We start from the raw sequence: 20,951 nt of genomic DNA, 5'->3' as shown, positions 1-20,951 counted from the left end.
GCCCTCAACTCATGCTATGAGGTGACTCTCTATAGGTAAGGCAGACCCAAACCCTTCAAAACACTGATCACCCCTGTCCATGTCTCTCCAGCCTCCTTTGCTTCACTCTTAGGCGAGCTCATAATTTTTTGAGCTGCCCTGGACTGCAAGATCAATGCCATATTTAACAGGCCAAGATCTAGAGAACCAGCCTCTTATGGCAAGCTCCAATTTTGGTTAAGGGGCTACAACTTCTGAGCTGTTACATGGGTGCTGTATTCGTGAAAAGTCAGGAGCATGCCAAGATTTTGTTTTGTTTTTCAGATTGTTGATGGCATTCAGAGATTGCTAATACCTTTTTACTGTTCCATTGCTGCAAATGCCTTTGCCCAGATAAGAAAGATTTCAGCAAAAGAGTTTCTTAATGAAATATTGCCTGATGCCAGGTTACCACTCAGAAGGCAGCGGTGGATGGGTTCCATTGAAGGATGAAGTTCACTCCCACAGCTGACAGCTGATTCATGTGTGTTAATTAGGAACTCTGTCTCCCTCCCTGATCACCTGAATCTTCTTCTAAGCCCAGCAGAGTGTATATATCGTGCCCATGTGGGTAACCTCATGGCATACTTTGGCTTTGACTTTGGACGTTTATATAAAGGCTCAGTTGCCAACATGAATAGCTTTCTTTCTTTCCAGGGGAAATACAAGATGGAAAGAGTTATAGGAACCAGAAGTCCTGCCTTTCAGTTTTCTTATATCAAGAGCAAGTGATATTTCTGCTGAGGCAGTGTCTTTTGAGCAGTTTAGCGGTGTAGGTTGCCACATTTATTTCACAGGAAAGGAGTGAATCCATCAGGCCACTGAGCTTATAAGTACTACCCTGGCAGTCAGCCACCAAAATATAAATACTCTAAATGGACTAAAGGAAATGTTCATTCTGTTGTTTAGAATTGGACACATCCCAGGAAGGTAAACTTAATCTTTTTGAGGACTGCTGTTATAGGGCTGAATGGAATACGCATTTGTTTATCTCCTTTGTGATCTTTTTGTCTTCCTGGTGATACATTATGTATTTGTGATACGAAGCATTTCAGCTGTCTCGCTCAATAGCCTCGCATTAGCTGATTGTTCGGTCCCCAGATTGCCATCGTTAAACAGCTTCAGCCTCAGCTCCGTCCAATCTGGGACCTGTTAGGGAGAGAAGTGGAACCAAAGAGGCCAGATTCCAACAGAAACAAAGCCGGGTGGAATTAGGGGGAAATCATTCCAGAGCCCAGTGAGTTGAGCTCTGCACTTCTTAGTCTTTATCTTCTAAAATATCTGAAGGAATTTTGGTACTTCTTGGCATAATGAGGGAAAAAATAATGCCTCAAAAAGTTAAAAAAAAATTAAAGCCGTCTGTGGAAAAAAGATGGGAAGAATACCCCGTAACACCACAGTTCAGAAAAACCATAGTTTATGAGACACATGCTGTGTATTTCATGCATATGCAAATGTTCTTTATTAAAGAGAAAGATCTACAGTATATATTTTCACCTAACTACCACATCTTAAGTAATCAGCTCAGGCTCTTATGACGAAATCTTTAATTACTAGAAGTGTATTAGTTAGATGTAGAATGAATGATGTGCTGCATTTTATTGCTTCACATGATACAGCCATTTGTGCCATAAATTCATTGACCTAATCTTAAACGATGTGTCCTGTAAGACGGACATGATTCATTATTTCTTAAGTGACAGTTTTTTTCCCAAATAATTTTTTGCTTCATCAGAAAGATTGCCTTATTGTATTTTTAGACTAGTGTTCAGAATTGAAATGTAATAAGACAAGGATACACACACATTCACACTCCTTACCCAAAATGAGATTGTCATAAACTGTCACACTATTACCTAAACACTGTGGGATGCTGCAGAAAATCAAGTAGGGTAACCATTAGGCTTTTGCTTTGACTGGAAAATTTGATGAAATAGAATTTGCTTCGAACCTTGATGTCTGTAATTCTTTTTATGTGAAATAGATAAAATATGGTGGAGAATCCTCATTGGATAATTGGGATAGATCTGTGAGCATTCCTTATTCGTCAATGAATTACTGAAAGTGAAGGGAGAACATTTAAGTTATATTTAGATTATTTTTTGTGACTCTACTTGAAAATATTTATTTAGCTTGAGGAAACAGAGGAATCCTCTGGAGGCAAATAATTCAATCTGGCAATTTGAAGACCAATTAAGGATTTCAGAAAACTCTTTCCCCTTATGGTTAAAAAATACGATCCAAAAGAAATATGCCAGAAAATTTGGTATATTTTTTTAATTAGCTTAATTCATTGATAATTTTTTTTTAGTTCATAATTAAAGAAGCTATATTTGATCCTTCACTTCAAGCTTAAAAGTTGACATTTTAGGCTTTCTATGGATGCCTAATATTGAAACAGAATCAGGTGGCTTTATTTCATATTGGAATTTAAATGTCATGTCATTATACATTAACTTTAAAAAATGATCAGGTTTTAAAAATAATAACTTACATGCATCAAGTTTTCACTACTAGTTTATTTAACCTTTACCTAGATGAGAATTTTGAGAGTCTGATAGATTCTGTGTGTCTCTTCTCATCAGAGGCAATTCTGTGCTTATTTGTAAACTAGACATCTCAACTATGAAAAAAAAAACCCTCTTAATTCTGGAGAAACTTGAAACACTGTAGTGAAACACAGAAGTATCTTAGCATTGATTTTATTTTTTTTGCAACAAGCATTTTGAAAGGGTATTTTCATATGAGACTAAACAAAAAGCTCATGTGTGCCAATAAGTATTTGTCATTCGATCTCACACCATCAAGTATATCACCTGCAGATATCAGTGGGAAAAAAAGTGAGAAGGAAAAGAGTGGATTTACACGAACAGACTTACATCTGCCACGAGTGTGTACACTCACAATCACATACTAGCATGCCACCACTGTTTACAGTCTAGGAAAGCTGAGAGTTCAATGAGATTAGTAATCAAGTGCCCAGCATATGTTGTTTTTGCATTGTTTATGTGGCCAATCATTATTAAAATTTATCATCTTTTAATGCTATCAGTTTACCGTAGTTAAAAAAGCAACATGCACCAGCAACAGAACAACAGACTCTCTCCTCAACAAAAACAGGGTTCCATTTAGAGCAATACTGGAACCAGGGCTTTACTGAAGAGAGAAGCAAATTCAATGAACTCACCATCGCATTGTGTTTCAGAATTCTTCCTCTGCTGCTGTATGGCTTGAATGTTGAGGAAATGACCAAAAAAAAAAAAAAAAAAAAAGAAAAAGAAAAAAAGATTGTGTATGTAATGTTCAGTCAAAAAAGTAAGGCACTGAAAGAACCATTGAAAATTTTGACATCTGTTTATCTGTTTATAGCTATGGCAAGATTACTCATATTAATTCTTGTTTAAAATGCCATATGAAGGAAAGACATTTGTGCAAACAAGAGTCGTATTTGAATTGTAGATCATGTCTTCACCATCTGTGAGAGCTGATGGTGTTACAAAATTAATGTGTTAATGAAATCACAATAATTTCTCCAAAGTAATGGGTTCTGAAGCCGAGAATGACTATTTTTTGAACTTTGATGTCTAGTGATTTCCAGTTGGGAAAAGCTCTCAGCCTTTAATTAGTTCTGCAGCCCAACTTTAAAATAAATTTGGTGATGTCTCTCTTTTGCCAGGAGTAGATTTGAAGGGGGGAAAAGCCATAAAAACTTTTGGAAAACGTTCTCTGGTGTTTGAAAAGTTGTTAAATAAGACTGCCTGCCAAGAAATGTCACCAAAAATTCTGACTACTGAGAGAGAGTGGGCAAACAGCTCAAAAAATAATTCTAGCTTGCTGCAACATCACAGGTTGGGAATAGCTAAACCTCACACAGACTTCATGACTAATTCCAAGTTTCCCCTTGGAAGCCAGGCATAGTGATGTTCAGTGCTATGTGTTATTGGTTAACACAGCACAGCCCTTCCAACTGCATTATCCAACAGTCAATAGTGTAAAGTGACTTTGCATGAGAAAATTTTAAGGGTCTATATTTCAAAGTCCACTGAACTTTCTGGAGAATTCTCACCAAAACTATTTAGATTTGCATGTACAATGAGCCTCTTTGACCAGTGAAACTATGTGGGCAGGTATATGTACTCTTTTTTTGTTAGATCTACCTTAAAGTCATGCTTAAATGGGATAACACAGTTTCTTTTTTCTTTTTTTAAAATAGGAGATGGTGGTAATTGCTATTCTGAAGAGTTAATATTTATAAAGTAATTCTGGCTTCCGAAGAGAAATTGTTTTACAAACATTTAAGAATTGTACCTTTTAGAAGGAAACACTTCCGCCTGTTTGAAAAATTATGATAAAGTCTGAAAGAACCTTCATGTAAAACATGAAACGCTATCTACCAAAGGAAATTGTTTACCTGACTTTTTTCTTCTTTATTACTGTGTTGTAGGTATGTGACTGGTGTAAGCACATAAGACACACAAAAGAATACCTGGATTTTGGGGACGGGGAAAGAAGGCTTCAGTTCTGCAGTGCAAAATGTCTCAATCAGTACAAAATGGACATTTTCTACAAAGAGACACAGGCCAATCTCCCAGCTGGGCTGTGCAGCACATTACACCCTCCCATGGAAAATAAAGCAGAAGGCACTGGGGTACAGCTGCTCACTCCAGACTCCTGGAATATCCCTCTAACAGATGCTCGCAGGAAGGCCCCCTCCCCGGCGGCTGCAGCTGGCCAAAGCCAGGGCCCTGGCCCATCGGTGTCCACCACCGTCTCTCCATCTGACGCTGCCAACTGCTCTGTCACTAAAATCCCTACGCCGGTGCCCAAGTCCATGCCCATTAGCGAGACTCCAAACATCCCTCCTGTCTCCGTCCAGCCACCTGCCGGCATCGGGCCTCCCCTCGGCGTCCCGCCTCGCAGCCCTCCCATGGTGATGACCAACCGCGGCCCGGTACCGCTGCCCGTCTTCATGGAGCAGCAGATCATGCAGCAGATCCGCCCGCCCTTCATTCGCGGACCGCCGCACCACGCCTCCAACCCTAACAGCCCTCTCTCCAACCCCATGCTCCCCGGCATCGGGCCCCCGCCCGGCGGCCCCAGGAACCTGGGCCCCACTTCCAGTCCCATGCACCGGCCCATGCTGTCGCCCCATATCCACCCCCCGAGCACCCCGACCATGCCCGGGAACCCTCCGGCTCTGCTCCCCCCGCCACCTCCGGGCGCGCCCTTGCCGAGTCTCCCCTTCCCGCCAGTGAGCATGATGCCAAATGGCCCGATGCCCGTACCCCAGATGATGAACTTCGGGCTGCCGTCTCTCGCCCCGCTGGTGCCGCCGCCCACCCTGCTCGTGCCGTACCCCGTGATCGTGCCCCTGCCCGTGCCCATCCCCATCCCTATTCCCGTCCCTCATATCAATGATTCCAAACCCCCCAACGGATTTTCCAGCAACGGGGAGAACTTCATTCCGAGCGCCCCCGGCGACTCCTCGGCGGCGGGAGGCAAGCCTGGCGGACACTCCCTGTCCCCCCGGGACTCCAAGCAGGGCTCGTCCAAGTCCGCGGACTCGCCGCCCGGCTGCTCCGGCCAGGCCCTGAGCTTGGCGCCCGCGGAGCACGGCCGGAGCGAGGTGGTGGACCTGACGCGGCGCGCCGGCAGCCCCCCGGGCGCGGGCGGCCAGCTCGGCTTCCCCGGCGTGCTGCAGGGCCCGCAGGACGGCGTCATCGACCTGACCGTGGGCCACCGGGCCCGGCTGCACAACGTGATCCACCGCGCGCTGCACGCGCACGTCAAGGCGGAGCGCGAGCCGGGCGCCGCGGAGCGCAGGACCTGCGGCGGCTGCAGGGATGGCCACTGCAGCCCGCCCGCCGCCGGCGACCCGGGCCCCGGCGCCCCCGCGGGCCCCGAGGCCGCCGCGGCCTGCAACGTCATTGTGAACGGCACGCGCGGCGCCGCCGCCGAGGGCGCCAAGGGCGCCGAGCCGCCGCCTGAGCAGCCCCAGCCGCCGCCGCCTCCCGCGCCCCCCAAGAAGCTGCTGTCGCCGGAGGAGCCCGCGGTGAGCGAGCTGGAGTCCGTCAAAGAGAACAACTGTGCTTCCAACTGCCACCTGGACGGGGAGGCGGCCAAAAAGCTGATGGGGGAGGAGGCCCTGGCGGGAGGCGACAAGTCAGACCCGAACCTTAATAACCCCGCGGACGAGGACCACGCGTACGCTCTGCGTATGCTGCCCAAGACGGGCTGCGTGATCCAGCCTGTGCCAAAACCCGCGGAGAAGACTGCCATGGCTCCGTGCATCATCTCCTCGCCCATGCTCAGCGCCGGGCCCGAGGACCTGGAGCCTCCGCTCAAAAGGAGGTGCCTCCGAATTAGAAATCAGAATAAGTAAAAGGTTTGTATGTACACCGGGGCTTTTCTCCACACGAGTCAGTGCACCCCTCCTTACTTCTTACAGGGCAGAGGCGCGCGCGAGAGTTGTGTTGATAATCATGGTTTTACCTTACGTGTTTTACAGTACACCTTGTGTGGTCACACACTCTCACCATCTTGATCCAACATCATTCCCATTTTACAGATGAGGAAACTGAGTCACAGCATGTAAGTGCCACGCCCAGGGTCACTTACTTAAGGACAAAGCCAATGCTTGAACCTGCATTGAAACACTATCTACTAATTACACTTTTATTGTTAGGCTCATCCCTGTAAGTAGAAGAGGATGTGGGGAGGAAGGAGAGATTACGTGGGACCAGTAGATGTTCAGTCATGAGGTTACAGGACTGTGGTAAAAGGCAAGCTGAGCCACTTCCTGGAGTTGGCAGAGTCACTGGCAGAATGTCCTAATTCACCAAGTGTTCTCAATAACCAGGGGATTCCATTTGCAAGATGAGAATAAAATCTAACCTTCTTACATCCTATGCCAGCTGAACCCAGGCCACGAAGCCCCATTTGCCTGGTAGGGTGTTGGAGCAGCTCGTGTTCATGGGGTCTCTTCCTTCATTTGTCACCAACCAGCATTTCCCAGGGTGGGCCTCAAGCATCACTGACCAGCTTTGCTTTCTCCCCTTTGGGGGCTCAGCAGCTCAGTGGGTGAGGTGCTCACTTTTCCAGGCAGTGGGAGGCTTTGACAGGGAAAAGGGCAACATCACTGAAGTGGGTGAGAGCGCACATCTCTGACCTCTGGCAGGGGAGGGTCCGGAATCCTGCTTAATACCAAGTGAGCCATAAATAACGAGGCCAGAATTTCAGTAAGGGGGAGGGAAACTAGCCTGCATGTCTGCCCAGCGTAGCCAGATGTAGCCTCATTTGTTTGATCCTCCCAACAAACCTGGTGGAATAAGCATCGTCTGCATCTTACCAAGGAGGAAAATAAGGCTTGGAGATGTTGCCCAAATCAGAGCTGGTAAGTGAGGGAACCAGTATTCAACTCAGGCCTGCTGGACCCAGAGCCTGAGCGCTCTCCTCTGTCCACAAGGATAGCAAACAGGCTAATAATGTTCTGCTGAGGTTTATCAACTATTTATGGAGAGGAAAGGAAGGGAAATGAATATTTACTGAGCACATAACTTATGCACAGCTCCTTCCAGGAGCTGGGGGTTACAAAGGTGAATATGGTGCAGTGCCTGCCCCCAAGGCATTTACCGTCTGGTGGAAATGTACCCCGGGGAGGAAGGAGTCCTGGGTAGGAGAAGTGGACCTTCTAGGAAGAACAGTTGCTCACATTGGTATGTGCAGGTCCTTCTCTTTAAGTGTTTTTCAGTAGTATTTATTTGGGTTAGGATCCATTTGGCAATTGTTATTGTCTTCATTTTACCAAACTAAGATATAGAAATTAAGTAACTTGCCCAAGATTACCAAATTAATAAGCAGCATTGAGATTCAAATGTAGGCTGTCTGACTCCAGGGCTACATTTTCTTTGAACCACTGTAGGAGAATAGGTTAATAGGTCCCTTTATTACCCTACTTGATAAAATTCTTTTATCCACCTCCGTTGTCTTGGGGGAAAGTTCCTAGACAAAAACCAAGCCTACCTACCAACTTCTCTAAGTGGTTAGATGGTATTTGTTTGTTTGTTTGTTTTTAGCGTGCTCAGTTTTTTCAGCAACAACAATGAAAAACCTAGAATACCAACCCATTACTCCACGGTAGGAAATATAGATGTGGACCAGAACACTTGACGTGGTGCGTCCAAACCATTGTCTCTAAGTCAGCATATTTACAAGGGCACCTACCTTACCTGACTTACGGCCAGGAGTTTGCTTGGGAAGCTCAGAGCCAGTGAAAGGGGCCTTGCTGGGTGGTGTGAGAAGGGTTTCTCAGCCACCATAGTCTGAGGCTTCCTTTTCCATTGATGGCTTTGCCAGTAGGAGCAGAATACTAAAAATCAGTTCACCAATCCTTGATTTTATATCTGCAAGTTCTGCTCTCCAAAGACAGTCTCAGCCTTCTCATAGTCACCTCACTTGAAAAGGCCCCTGATTTCTCTACCAGAGTAATTTAATCTGGTTGACAAAGCAGTGAGTAATGGGAAGGTGTGGGACAAAAAAAAGTGATGGCCTTTAGAAAGCCAGAAAAGCATCAGGAATTGTTATTTTAAACACATTCTAGTGTCACTCATTCAAATGACATTAAAGGAAGAACGAGAGGGTGAAAGATTTTACTACCATTACTAAAGTGAGAAGTGACCAGGTCAGGAAGAGTGTCGCTAGTCCATAAGTAGTATAGGGTCAAAAGAACATAAAAGCATGAAATATATGATGGCTATTTGGATGATATATGTTTCTGAATAAAGAATCAGGTTAGGGTCTTATATGTGGACCAGAGTCATTACTAAAAATATTAACCTGGCTTCAGTCATTTTCAGAAGATGCAATGATGAAATTGCCCGTATCCCCCTGAGATTAGAAAGTTCTTTTTATGATGGGTCCCGCAAGGAATTACAGCTTTTCTCTAAAGCCAGAGACTCTCAGGCTTTGCCAGCTACAGTGGGGTGACAAGGTGAGTGATTTAAGGTGTGGGAAGAACACCTCTGCTCCACTAAATCGCATTGCCTCTTGCCCTCTGTAGTTCCGTGTCAGCTCACAGCACAGTCTCAACCTGCCGTAATTCACTCACATTCTCTGACCCTTCCTGATTTTCTGTGCACACGTGGTGCTGTTTTTCTTCTGTGCCTTCAGAAACCCAGCCTATGCATATGGTTACGGAAACTGGAAATGCATCCGTTAAGTAAAGAACTGCATGGCTTTTGTGCCCTGACAGTGAACACTGTTTGGTGACAAGTTAAAGCCAAAGGGGAAAGCATTAAAAAACCAAAACCAAACCTGGGCTGAGTTGTGGTGGATGAGGCGCAGGTGAGTGATTTCTCCTTGTGCTTGTTGGTGACTCATTGTCAGTAACTTTCGTCTGGGTTCTTCATTTTCACTATGCCCACCATTTTCATGCTGTATTACTATTTTAAAAAATCATTTAAAATAGATTCAAAGCAGACTGTGTCTTGAAATCAGTAATCCAGGCAGCTACAGTTACCTTCAAAGAAGACATCATTTTTGCTAGTTCTTGGCCAATCACAGGGGTGTTTTTTTTTTGCATTTTGAAGTTATTCTGTTCCCGGTTACCTGACTTTATGCATTCTGGTTTGTTGATATGATTACAAATCATTTAAGTGAGCAGATATTTTCCTAGATGCAGAGCTAATTAAGTTTAGTCGACGATTTTAAAAGGTTGGAAACTTCCTTTAATCTTGAACTTTTAAGACGCTTCTGTAAGCTGAAAAAAAAAAATCCCCCCAAATAATAAGGAAAACAATGTATAAACATTTCCCAAACTGTTCTCCACAAAGAATTCCATTTACAAATGGAATACTCCTTTCTTTGTCTTTGCCTTTGAGCTTGGGGGATGGCTGTTTGTATTTGTACATTTTCTGTATTTCTACAGTTTACACTTGTTTATGGTACATTGGGGAGTTCAGAGTAACCATTTGCAAATGTTTGAAGATATTCGAAAGAAAATATCCCCCCCTCCTTGATTTTCCAGGGAAATGACATCTTCTCTTTAAGTAAAATAATCAATGGAAAAAATGTGTACCATGAGTAACCCTTTCACCCTCACTTTTTCCATTCCCGAGGAGCGGCAAGACTAAGAACTTCCCACCTTTGTGGCTCCCAAATTTCTTATGTGTTTCTAAAACCAGAAAGAAAATCCAAGAGTCTTGTCCCCGGCCCCCATTCCGAGATGCTCCCCTAGCCTCAGCAGCAAGAGTTCCTTCCACTTTTTGTTTCCTCTGGGAGAGCTGAAGAAAGGGGGCTGTCGTTTGGACTTTTTTGGAGTTTAGAGTTTAATTATTAGTCTGGCCACGGAGCCACAACCCCAGAAAGGACTGTTTCAAGAAGGGGGCAGGGGACTCGCCTCATTAGGAAAGCCGCAAGGGTGGAGGTGGCAGGTAAGGTTTTGCCAGTTTGGTTTCTCCAGCTGAGAAGTTTGAGAGGATTGGCTGTCTGCAAAGTCAAGTCCATGCCGTTGAAACGCGATTGTGGGTGCCGACTACGAAAGCAAGGAAAAGAGGAAAAACTGTGACTGAGAGGAGGAAATCAGCACAAGTAGGGTGTGCTCAGATCCTCTGCCAGACTTGAGATTTTTAATGTTCTAATACTTGGTTACTGGAAATGTTCATTGGTGACGTAATCCCTGATGTTCAAGTTCTGCCCGTCTGTCAGGATGCAGATGGCTGCCCAGCTCTAGGTATAGGTTATTCAAAGAGCCAGCAGTGAGGAACGGCCAGGTCTGCGTCATGCGCACGTTTGAGTGGTGAGGACCTGAGAGACTGCTTAGCTGTGATCATTTCAGACTCATAGAGGAGAATTTTCTGGGTGAACAGTGTCAAGGTTGGCCTTAGACACATCTCGTTCAGTGTTGCCGGGTCTCTTTTAACCTTTAAGACAAGGGGGTTGAAGGAGGGTTTTAATGTGCAGGCACCTGGCTTTAGGTATTATTTCAATCAGATTATGATGGAATAGGAAATGACATATGTGACCGGGTATTTAGTTCTTTCAGAGGTAGCCATAGCCCTCCATCTTCAGCAGGGCTGGGGCTAGGGTGAGGGAAGAGAAGTGCTTAGTGCGTGAGCTTTAGCCAGGATCCTCAGGGTCAGGCAGTGCAGCGCGAGTCCTGGCCCTGATCTCCAGACCTCCCGATCTGTGTGTCAGCTCCCCGGAGCTGGTCTCCATAGACTTGTCCATGCACAGCCTTCAGCTGTTCCCTCTGGAATTTTGTGGAAAGCTTTATGTGCTTGCTCACGGAGGTGTTTTCTTGGGAGGAGCAGTCCATAGATTTTGGCTACAGAAAAAGTATGCCTTACATCTCTGAAAGATTATTTTATGTTATCACCAAGCAGCACCTGACAGAAATTTTTCTTGTTACTCTGAGGAAGCTGAATTAATTGTAAATTTCCCTTAAAACTTGGAATTTATTTTTAGTAATTTTTGCTGTGGACCTAATATTGCAGAATCACTGTTACAGCTACATAATGTAGCCCTTGCCTCAATAAGATTGCCTTAGTGACAAAATGCAAAGGATGATAGACTTTTCTTCAAGTTACTATGACCTGTGAGTGCCTATGGGAAAGAAGAAAGGGGAAGCAAGGAAAGAAACAAGCTAGACACTTCCCCAGCACTTGGACTTTCAAAGTTTGTGCTGTATAGGCAGATGCTGTCCTTCAGTGGAAAACCTTCTACCCTGCTGTTGAGGCCAAGGGAGGAGAATGGCTTGAGTCGGAGAAGTGGACGGATCAGTAAACACCAGGGCATTGGCATGGCCGTGTCTTGGAGCGCTACCAAGCCCTCTAGCTCCCTATAGCATGCTTCTTCACCTGGAGAGAGTGTGCTTGGAAAGGTGAAAGCATTCAGCCAGCTACTAACAAGCCATTGCCCAGAAGGGCACTAGAAATAAGCTCCCTGTCTGGTTTCCAATGAATCACTCCCTTGCTGGCTCAAGCGACTTCCTGGGCATACTGCTTCAATCATTTACACCTACCTTCATGCAGACAAGCATCACCGAGGGGCAGAGGTGTTTGAGGACCAAAATACACTGCAGCCTGGAACACTTACCTCATGTAGTAGAACACCATCCACCACCACCACTCTGCCTTTTCCAGACTCTCTTGTTGAAGAGATTGTGTCAAAGGGACAGAGGGTGGCCATTCTGTTTTCCTTCACCCTATCCCACCCAGAGTTATTTTGTATTCTTCAGTTTCTGGTTTAAATATACGTGGATGCATGTTAAGGCAATGCATTCTGCATGTGTAAACTTTTTTTTTTTTTTTTTTACAAATGCCTCAAAAACATAAAAGGAATTCATTTCAGAGAAACAAATAAATTAGTTTAAAAGATAAACAATTTAGCACTGGCATCATTTAACAGGGTCCCATTCTCAAGGAAAAGGAGTAAATGCCATCTCAGATGCCAGCTTGCAGTACTAACCACGGAGAGCTGTTCTCCAGATTTACGGATTTCCACGGCATTCTGCTTGAGAAAAAAGTAGGGTGGGGTCAGGATTGAGAACGAGCTGCCATCAGCAAGGGGAAATGCACACACACAAATTATTTCAAGGGGGTCATTTAAAAGATTCTAGTGAAAATGACTGGAGCAAAAGCAAAGAACAATAAGAACAAAACTTTTAAAGCATCTTTTGTGCTTTAAAAAGCTCCTGAGTGTACTAAACATTCTTAAATTGGACACCATTCAAGTAGCTCCTGATATCCCTTAACTCTGAGCTCCTAGGACTGAGCTGTGGCCATAAGCAACAACATGCTTGTGCATTTTTACCAAACACACAAGTCTGAATAGAGAGAAGGGAACACGAGAGCAGACCTGCCTTTCCATGTGGGCGTAGGGTCAGGACTGGGACAATCAAAGCTGTCCGGGGCTCCCCGGACTCATTCCATCCAGACAGTTGGCTGCGACGCTGGCTGTCTCATCAGTTCCCCCTTTGAACCTCTGCTTTGTTGTGTTTCTTCGATAGCAAGCTGTGTTTTGTTTTGGGTAAAAAGGGAAGTAAGAATGTGACAGAAGAACAGAAGGGAGAAACATACATTGTGGACCCGTTGGATATGAAGCATTGACCTAATGTCCAAAAAATGCAATTAGAAAGTATATCTCTCCCTCATTTGCATGGCTTATTTCCCCAGACATGTTTCTGGTATTGAAAATGAATGGTATTCCCATATAACATGTGTCTCAATTTGTAATGATATCCTCCTTGCAGCTGGCTTCGTTCTCCAACTGTTTCTAAGATGTTACTGTCTTAAATTTGAGCCAACCTACAATAACAAATTATCTAGAAGCAAAGTGGCTAAGTTGCATTTGGTGAGAGAAGGGGAAACCCTATATTTCATCCTTCAACTCTTGTTTTGGAAATTCAGGCTGTAGCATGATCTTTTTCTAAGGAAATCTACACACGCCCCCTTTACACATTGTGCCTATTGGGTGCTGTGAGAACAAGAACAATCAGGTTTAAGTTTCTCTGCAGAGTTCTGCATCCCATCAACAAGCCCTTTTGATATTTTAAACCCATATTTAGAGTAATTTCAAGATATTTGGAGCACATGCAGTTAAATGTAAAACTTTGTCATTATGATTTGTTAGATGCTTATACTTTAAATATTTATAAGCCATTTTTAAGTACTTTATCCAAAAGCGTTCTCCCACTAGAATACTGTAATTGAGTGGTATCTGAACATCATCTGAGCATACAGTAGATACAGGGTGAAGTCACTGCAGCATACATGCACGTTCTTCCTGCTTTTCTGGTTTTAATTCAAATGTCGTTTTTAGTAGATTCAGCTTATTTTTTAAATATATAAAAAGTCATAAACAGGATTGGTTGTCTGTGATTTTTTTAAAGAATTTCCAAGTCCCCCAAAGGTAAAATGTTCAACTTGAATCATGTTGATTCCTACCTCTTTTTCTTATCCTAAGAGTAATTAGTCACACTTTCCGTTAGACTGTTGGATCTGTGTCCAGAGGAACTTAAAGTGTCATATTGTTCCTCCAAAATGTCTTAGAGGCAGTTTATTGGTGGTTAGATTGAATTATTCACTATTCACCCTCAGCCATCTTGGAAACTGAGACATAGGATCCCATCTTTATCATAAGTAGCCTGTTTGAGCACTTAATATGAAAAAGAGGAGAGGGAAAGAATCCTTTTTCCAAGTCAGAATCCATTTAAGCTTCAGAGGTTATAAATTTCAAACTGACCACAGGCCTCTGGGGCTCACACTCTTTATGGCTGGCAAAATACAACTTTCTGGCAAGAACGAGGAAAAGAAGGCTTAAAAGGGCTCATAAACTTGCTTGGACATCTAATAGCTCTTACCAAACAGCATTTTCATGAGTTAAGTGTAAATGAGTCAGAAACATATAGATTGAATTTCTTTTAAAATACACATGGGTTTAAAAATTAAGGCCAAAGTGCTTGGCAAAATAAGTTTTGGTTTTAGCCAAACCCCAAATGTTTGAAAAATAATAGTTTTACAATTTGCCAAACCAAAAATATATCCAGGTCCCTCCATTCCTCTCATTTAATACGGTGACATCGTAAACATGGGACTGAAGGTCTATTTTCATATCCACCAAGGTCTGAGCAACTTGAATCCCAAATACTAGTTGAAAAACTATGAAAAATTTTTTGTGGAAAAACCTTATGACCTTGCAAATGAAGCTGAGTGGTCACTCGTTCAGGGTTCTGATTTTGATAGCACCTCCCACTATCTGATCCTCCGATCAACTTGTTCTGTGTCTCAGCTCTGTGTGTGTGTGTGTGTGTGTGTGTGTGTGTGTGTGTGTGTGTGTGTTATGCACAGGGATAGTAACTTTTAAAAACTTATATTTAGAATGGTTAATTTATACTTAATTAATATATTACGACCCATGAAAGTTAATAAACTCTTAATCATATCCGAACAGAGGGAGGCAGTCCCCTTTCACTCATTTATGGTTCAAAGATAGTCTTCATTTACTTCCCTAGAGGGTAAAACATATCCATTTTCAACGAACTGTATTGAATACTGACTCCATGCAGGGACACTGTTATTAAGAGATGGAAGGAAGAAAGAAAGGAAGGAAGGAGGGAGGGAGGGAGGGAGGGAAAAGAAAAAAAAAAGTGGGAGAGGCAGTGGCTGGAGTCTTAGACTTGTTTTGAGGAGCTAATAACCTGAGAGAGGCAAGAAATAACCAAGGCCACTATTACAAGCATTATGCAGGACCTGCAAACAGATATGACACTGTAGACAGCGGGCTTTGGAGAGGGCTTTGGTGTGAACGGGGGCAGTTCACACATTGTTGTAATTGATTACCTAGCTTGGGGCTGGCAGGATGGGCACATGAGTATTTATTGAGTGAATGAACGAGAAGAGTGTCAGGGGAGGCATAGTTAATGGAGTTACCAGGATAGGGTTCCATACAGCAGGTGAGTTTGGAGTTAGGTTCTAAAACTGGGGAGGGCCTTGAACTTGCAGTCGGGGGTGGAGGAACAAGAGAGGCAGTAGGATGTCGAGAGCCACAGGTGCGGAGAAGAGGAAGTCACGTGAGGGATGACCTTGCCCTTCGCTCGGCTGGAGTGAAGGGCTTGGCTGCAGACGCAGAGGGGGCGGGGCTGGAGGAGAGCAGGTGGGCAGCGGAGCCGGAGGTTGTGGCACTTGTACTCTGTACGTCAGGCAACGTCACCATGACCTCGAGCAGAGGAGTGAAGCAAGAGAAAGACTAGCATCGCTGAGCTGATCGTTGAATTCTGACGACAGGCTCATTACCAGCGGTGGATTCTAAACATTGCGGGATGTTACCGCTGCAGTGTGAGCAGCGAGAGCTGCCACATCTATGTTTTACGTATGTAAAGCCATTGTGGCAAAGCAAGGGGAGGATGAGCTCTTTTCTTTGTGCCCAGAGCAGACCTAAGAGGTTTCATAGCACACAGTGGAAGGAAACCTCACAACGTTCCAAAGTTCAGTCAAGGGGGATGCTGGCCGGGCCCCAGATTGCCGAGGAAATAGGGGCTCCACCCTTCTGACTGCCCAACTCATCTGAGCCTTAGGCCAGTGGGGAAGGGCGTGGTGCAGGCCGTCGGTCGCCCAATGGGTGCGCAAGGCAGGCAGCGGCTCTCCTAGCAGAGGACTTCCCTGAGGATGGACATGGAGCCTGGACGGTGGCCCTAGTGATACCCAAAGCTCTGTCGCTGGAACGAAGAGCAGCCACAAGGCTTGCGTGGCTTGCTCAACCTCAGACACCTTCAGAGATCTTCACAGAAGCTGAATCAGATCCTCCCAGGGCTGGCAGGCACTTTTAAAGGGGTGTGGCAATTTTTGGAAATGTCCTTTTATCTTTTTTAACTTCCCAGGTCGTACACCTTCTGAAGCTTCTACATGTGGTGACAGTGGGCTCCTGGTAGTGAAGGAAGGCAGCGGTGTGGTTTGGTGGCTACAGACTTCTGCTTTGGGGTTGGGCCAGCCTGGGTTCAAATCCCAGCAGAGCCAAGTAGTAAGCGAGGGAGGAAGCGACTTTACCTCCCCAAGCCTCAGTCTCGAGGTCATAACACTGCTGGGAGGAGCAGATAAGAAAACATAGGTAGAGGTGCCCAGGAAATGGAGCTACTGTCCTATTAGGCTACAAAGCCTGGGAGAGGAGTCCAGGGCTGGAGTGAGGTCTGCTTGGATCTGAAAACCAGCTGTGAGTTTGGACCAGTTTTATAACCTCTTTATGCCTACATTTTCTCATTTAATAATTGTAACAGCTAATATTTATTGAGCACTCTCTATATGTAAGCAGTGTTCCAGATGTTACATGCCCACAACAACCCTCTGGGGTACCATTATTAAACCCATTTTATAGATGAAGAAACTGAGGCACAGAGTGGTTGAATATCCTACCCAGAGTCACTGGCCAGTCAATGGTAGTGCTGGGATCTGACTGGCAGCCTGGCTCCAGAATCTTCCTGCAAAACCACTGAGCATGTCTTATATACAAAAAAATGAAGATAATAACCCATACTTCAGAGCGTTATCAGGCTCCAGTGTAAACAACAGAAGTAAAATGCCCACCTGGCATACATATACTAGGTGCTCATTATAAGAATTGTAATGGTAGCCCCTGCAGCCCAGAACGTCTTCCCTCAACGTGTAATGGGAGGTAACGAAACATTTCAATGCTGTCAACCTCGGAGGTTAGGGAAATGATTCCAGAAATTCTCCTAAGATGTCTGGTTCCACTTTTATAAGTAGGGACTGGGACAAACAGAGTAAACGCTCAAGGTCACAGAGTGGCGCAGCCAGGATTAGAACCTGAGTCCTCATCTGCCTTTCCCCTCAGTGGGACACGGGATACGACCAAAGCTGCTTGAGTTACACGCCCTGTGCCAAGGGCCAGAGTCATACTTTTGCTACCCACGGCATCACTGCCTCACACCGGGCAGCTGATTTCAGAGAGGAAATAGGTTGTACCTGAACATCTGGGGTGGAAGGGTGGAAGGGTTGCAGAAAAGCAATTATTAAGCACACTCTCCATCTCCTTGGCTGTTGGAGGGGGGTAGCAGGGAATCAGTATGCTTGCTCTTATTTTTTACATGAAGTTTCCGTGAAATGAGGCCCTTCTCTCTCTCTCTCTCTTTCTCCCTCTCTCTTTCTGCTAAAAGGCTGGTTGTAAAGAGTAAATAAAGTGTCAGACCTCTTTTCCAGACCTCGCCTAAAATCTTAAAGTCTGTTGATCCACAGACAATAGCTACTTGCCATATAAAGCTGCTCTTTTCTCTAGGTTCTTTTTATTCTTTTCTTTTCTTTCTTTCCTTTTTTTTTAAACTTAGACTGCCTGTGTTCAGATTATATAAATAAATAACAGACTCAATCTTAGTACAATAAACATCTACTTTTGTGTCCAAGGCAGAATTTTTGGAAGGCACATGAACCAGCATCAGCTGGTTTGTGTATTGGATAGGACTTGAATGAAAATGCAATTATTATTTCTTAGCAAATAATTTCTCAGAGTTTTGTCTCTAAGGCCCCTGCCAACTTTGACATTGTGACCCCTGCTTGTCAGGGTGAGGAAGGGGAGAGGTGAAACCTGGGCTAGGGGATAGCACTCTGAGGCGAGCATGGACTTTGAGGTTGTAGGAGCTGGACTTCAATCCAGCTTGGCCCCTTTCTAGCTGGTGACCTTGAGCAAGTAAGTTCCTTAACCTTCTTGGGAAAGTTTCCTCATCTGTAAAATGGAGACAGTAATAAATACTTCATAGCATTGTTGTGTCAATGAAATAAGTATATAAAATATATTTGTTTTAAAATGAAATAAATATATAAAAGTGCCTAGTGCAGTATTTGACATTAAGTGCTCAGTAAATATAACTTTCTTTGAAAACACTGCAGCTTTCCCAAACCATAATAGGAAGTGCTTGGTCCTGAAATCCAGGCGGCATAGGGCTTGAGGCTCTTATTCAAAATTTCTTGTAAAACATTAGCTATATCATGTAATTCTTCATTTTATTTTTCTCTTTCACAAAAACATGTAGCCACTTGCTCCAGTGCATTTGTAAAAATGTGTGCAGTTAGTCATGAATCCCTGCCTGCTTTTAGAAAAGGACCAGAGACAGGGTAATTTGTTTAGCGTAAACTCCCAGGTTTTAAAAAAAGATTTGAGGTGGCTAAAGAGATCCATTGTCCAGGGTGAAGATAAAGGCTTTTGCAAGTACACAAGAGGGGGTTCTGTGGCTCAGGGTTCTTTGTCCCTCAGGATCTTGTAGAGGTCAGCAAGATAGCACTGGCCACTCATATGAATAAACAGGTCTCTCTGCCCATTTAACTCCTAGAAACAGCTAAGCAAAGAAAACCAAAATTTAAATTTGTAAAACAAAAATTTAAAGATGGAGTTATCTCAGTAGGGGGTCTTGTATGGTTGGGATTTTTTATTGATTAAAGAGTAAAATAAGAGATATCGCTAAAGGAGAAAATTATAAAAAAAGAAAAGCAAGGCCTCATGTTTGGTTTAATTTTCTTTCTTTTAAATAATTTGAGCCTTAGCTTATCAGAGCCAGGGCGTGGGCAGCTCAGGGGTGCTGGAGCTCACCCTCGGCCCTACTCCCCTCTCCTCACCATGGGTTATTTCCCATAGCAATCACGTTAGAAAAGAGAAGCGATATTTTTAAATTACTTTCATCAATTAGCAAGCTATAAGAAAAGAGATACCATCCACTTCGTAAATGAAAACGGTTTCCAACTTGGTAAAAGCCATTTCCGAACTCTTCATGAAGCGATGGTTGATGGAGGAGAGGGGGAACCATTTTTTGGCAAAACGTCACCAAGCCGTAGCCCTTCCCGGGATGGGCTTGATGCGGAGACCACTGTCTGGCATCACACCCAGCCTTATCAGCGGGTGCAGGCGGCTCTGTTCATTGACCACGGGGTTCTATGCTTGTGAGCGTCCCGGAATAGCTGTGGCTACCTGAGAGCAGTCCAGTCCTCAGGGACTCATTATTGTCCCAGATAAACAGCGTGGCCGAAGCCAGCACGTAATAGCTGTATTTAACTGTGATAAGTGATGGGCCGATGTGCCCAGGTGGCATCACGGGCAGGGCTGGGGTAACTGGACAAAGGCAAGCGGCCTGGCAGCGGGCATCTCTTGTACATTATAGGGTTGATGCCACAGGATTTTGGACTCTGGGGAATAAATATGATGGACCTGGAGAGCTTGCCTTCTAGACAGGTAAGACAGGACAGACCTACTGGATTTTGATTATGCTAATGACAGAGGTATTTGAGGAAGCAAAGAAGAATAAAAGTTCGGAAAACAGATTAGATGAATGGAGGCAGGCTGCCTGGTGGAGGTGGAATCTTGTGCCATGGGGGGACTCTGATGGGATGTAGAATAAGACATTTTCTTTGGATACACGTTTACTTTTGGGAGTGGTTGCCTGGAAATTATAAAATTTCCTTTTAAATGCAACCTGCATACATCTCAGGCTGTAAAGGTCAAAGAAGAAAAGGTGAGGATGATGGTATGTTGACAATATCAACACTGAAAGAAGTTATTGGTACTCAGGCCTATTTTTGTTCTCTGTGACACTCTGACAATGCTTATGCGATAAAGGAGAGTAACTCAGTCACGTTCTTAGCAATGCTTTCCTGATGGAAAGGGAAATTGCCGGTGGTCAGAGGCTTGTTCAGGGCACTAGGTGTGCAGCTGAGTCCATGAGGGAGAGACTTTATTCTTCTGGCCAAAAGGGGCAGCTGGGCCTGGAGTTCTGCAGACGCTGACCGTACATGCCTGCTGGAGACCACGCACTGTGGAAGTGGTCTTCATACACGGTGCAGCATGGTCCATGGGACAGGGTGTGTGTGTGTGTGTGTGTGTGTGTGTGTGTGTGTGTGTGTGTGTGTGTGTGTGTGTGTGAGATGTTCTGCATGGCAGGGCCCTGGGTTGTCCTGCCTTCAGACAAACCCCAATTCAGAGGAAAAACCAAATGTGAGGCACAAGTAGAACCACTTCCCCAGAACCCCCTGCATTAAGGGACACTCCAAAAATCTCTGCCAGAGGTGAGAGTGTGTGTATGTGATTAATAGAAAGAAGGAGACTCTTTCTGAAACTTGGGACTTCAGGATAGAGAAATGAATAGTCTTTCTTATACATGGATAACTGTGTACCACCATACTTGATGATGGCTTGGGTCCAAAGATCCTACAATCCCAGAATATGAGAGATGGAAGATGTAATAGAAAATCTCACCCATGCCTTCATTTCACAGAGGAAGAATCCAGGCTTGGGGAGGTTAAGGAATAGGTCCAAGGTCACACGGCTACGTAGGGTTCATGCTGTAACCTGCGTCTCTGTCTCACATATTGTAGAAATTTCCCCTTTACTCAGATCAAGAAATTTAGACAGAGCGGACTGACTGTTCTATAAGACACCTCTGC

The 20,951-nt window shown here is 44.5% G+C and overlaps 1 protein-coding gene across 6 annotated transcripts in view; it reads left to right on the top strand.

The window, feature by feature from the left end:
• SOBP (sine oculis binding protein homolog) overlaps nucleotides 1-20,951 on the top strand; it is a 159,572-nt gene that overhangs the window by 134,449 nt on the left and 4,172 nt on the right. For all 6 annotated transcript variants that reach the window (XM_024115514.2, XM_028494590.1, XM_028494592.1 and 3 more), the window contains one exon: nucleotides 4,463-6,403. In XM_024115514.2, coding sequence (XP_023971282.1) covers nucleotides 4,463-6,400 — 1,938 coding nt within the window. In that variant the 3' untranslated portion in view covers nucleotides 6,401-6,403. The remainder of the gene's footprint in view (nucleotides 1-4,462; nucleotides 6,404-20,951) is intronic.

The sequence above is a fragment of the Physeter macrocephalus genome, chromosome 10 (assembly GCF_002837175.3).
Source record: "Physeter macrocephalus isolate SW-GA chromosome 10, ASM283717v5, whole genome shotgun sequence".
Lineage (NCBI taxonomy): Eukaryota > Metazoa > Chordata > Mammalia > Artiodactyla > Physeteridae > Physeter > Physeter macrocephalus.
Note: the sequence above shows the minus strand (reverse complement) of the source record. Positions and strands in the feature narration are given on the sequence as shown.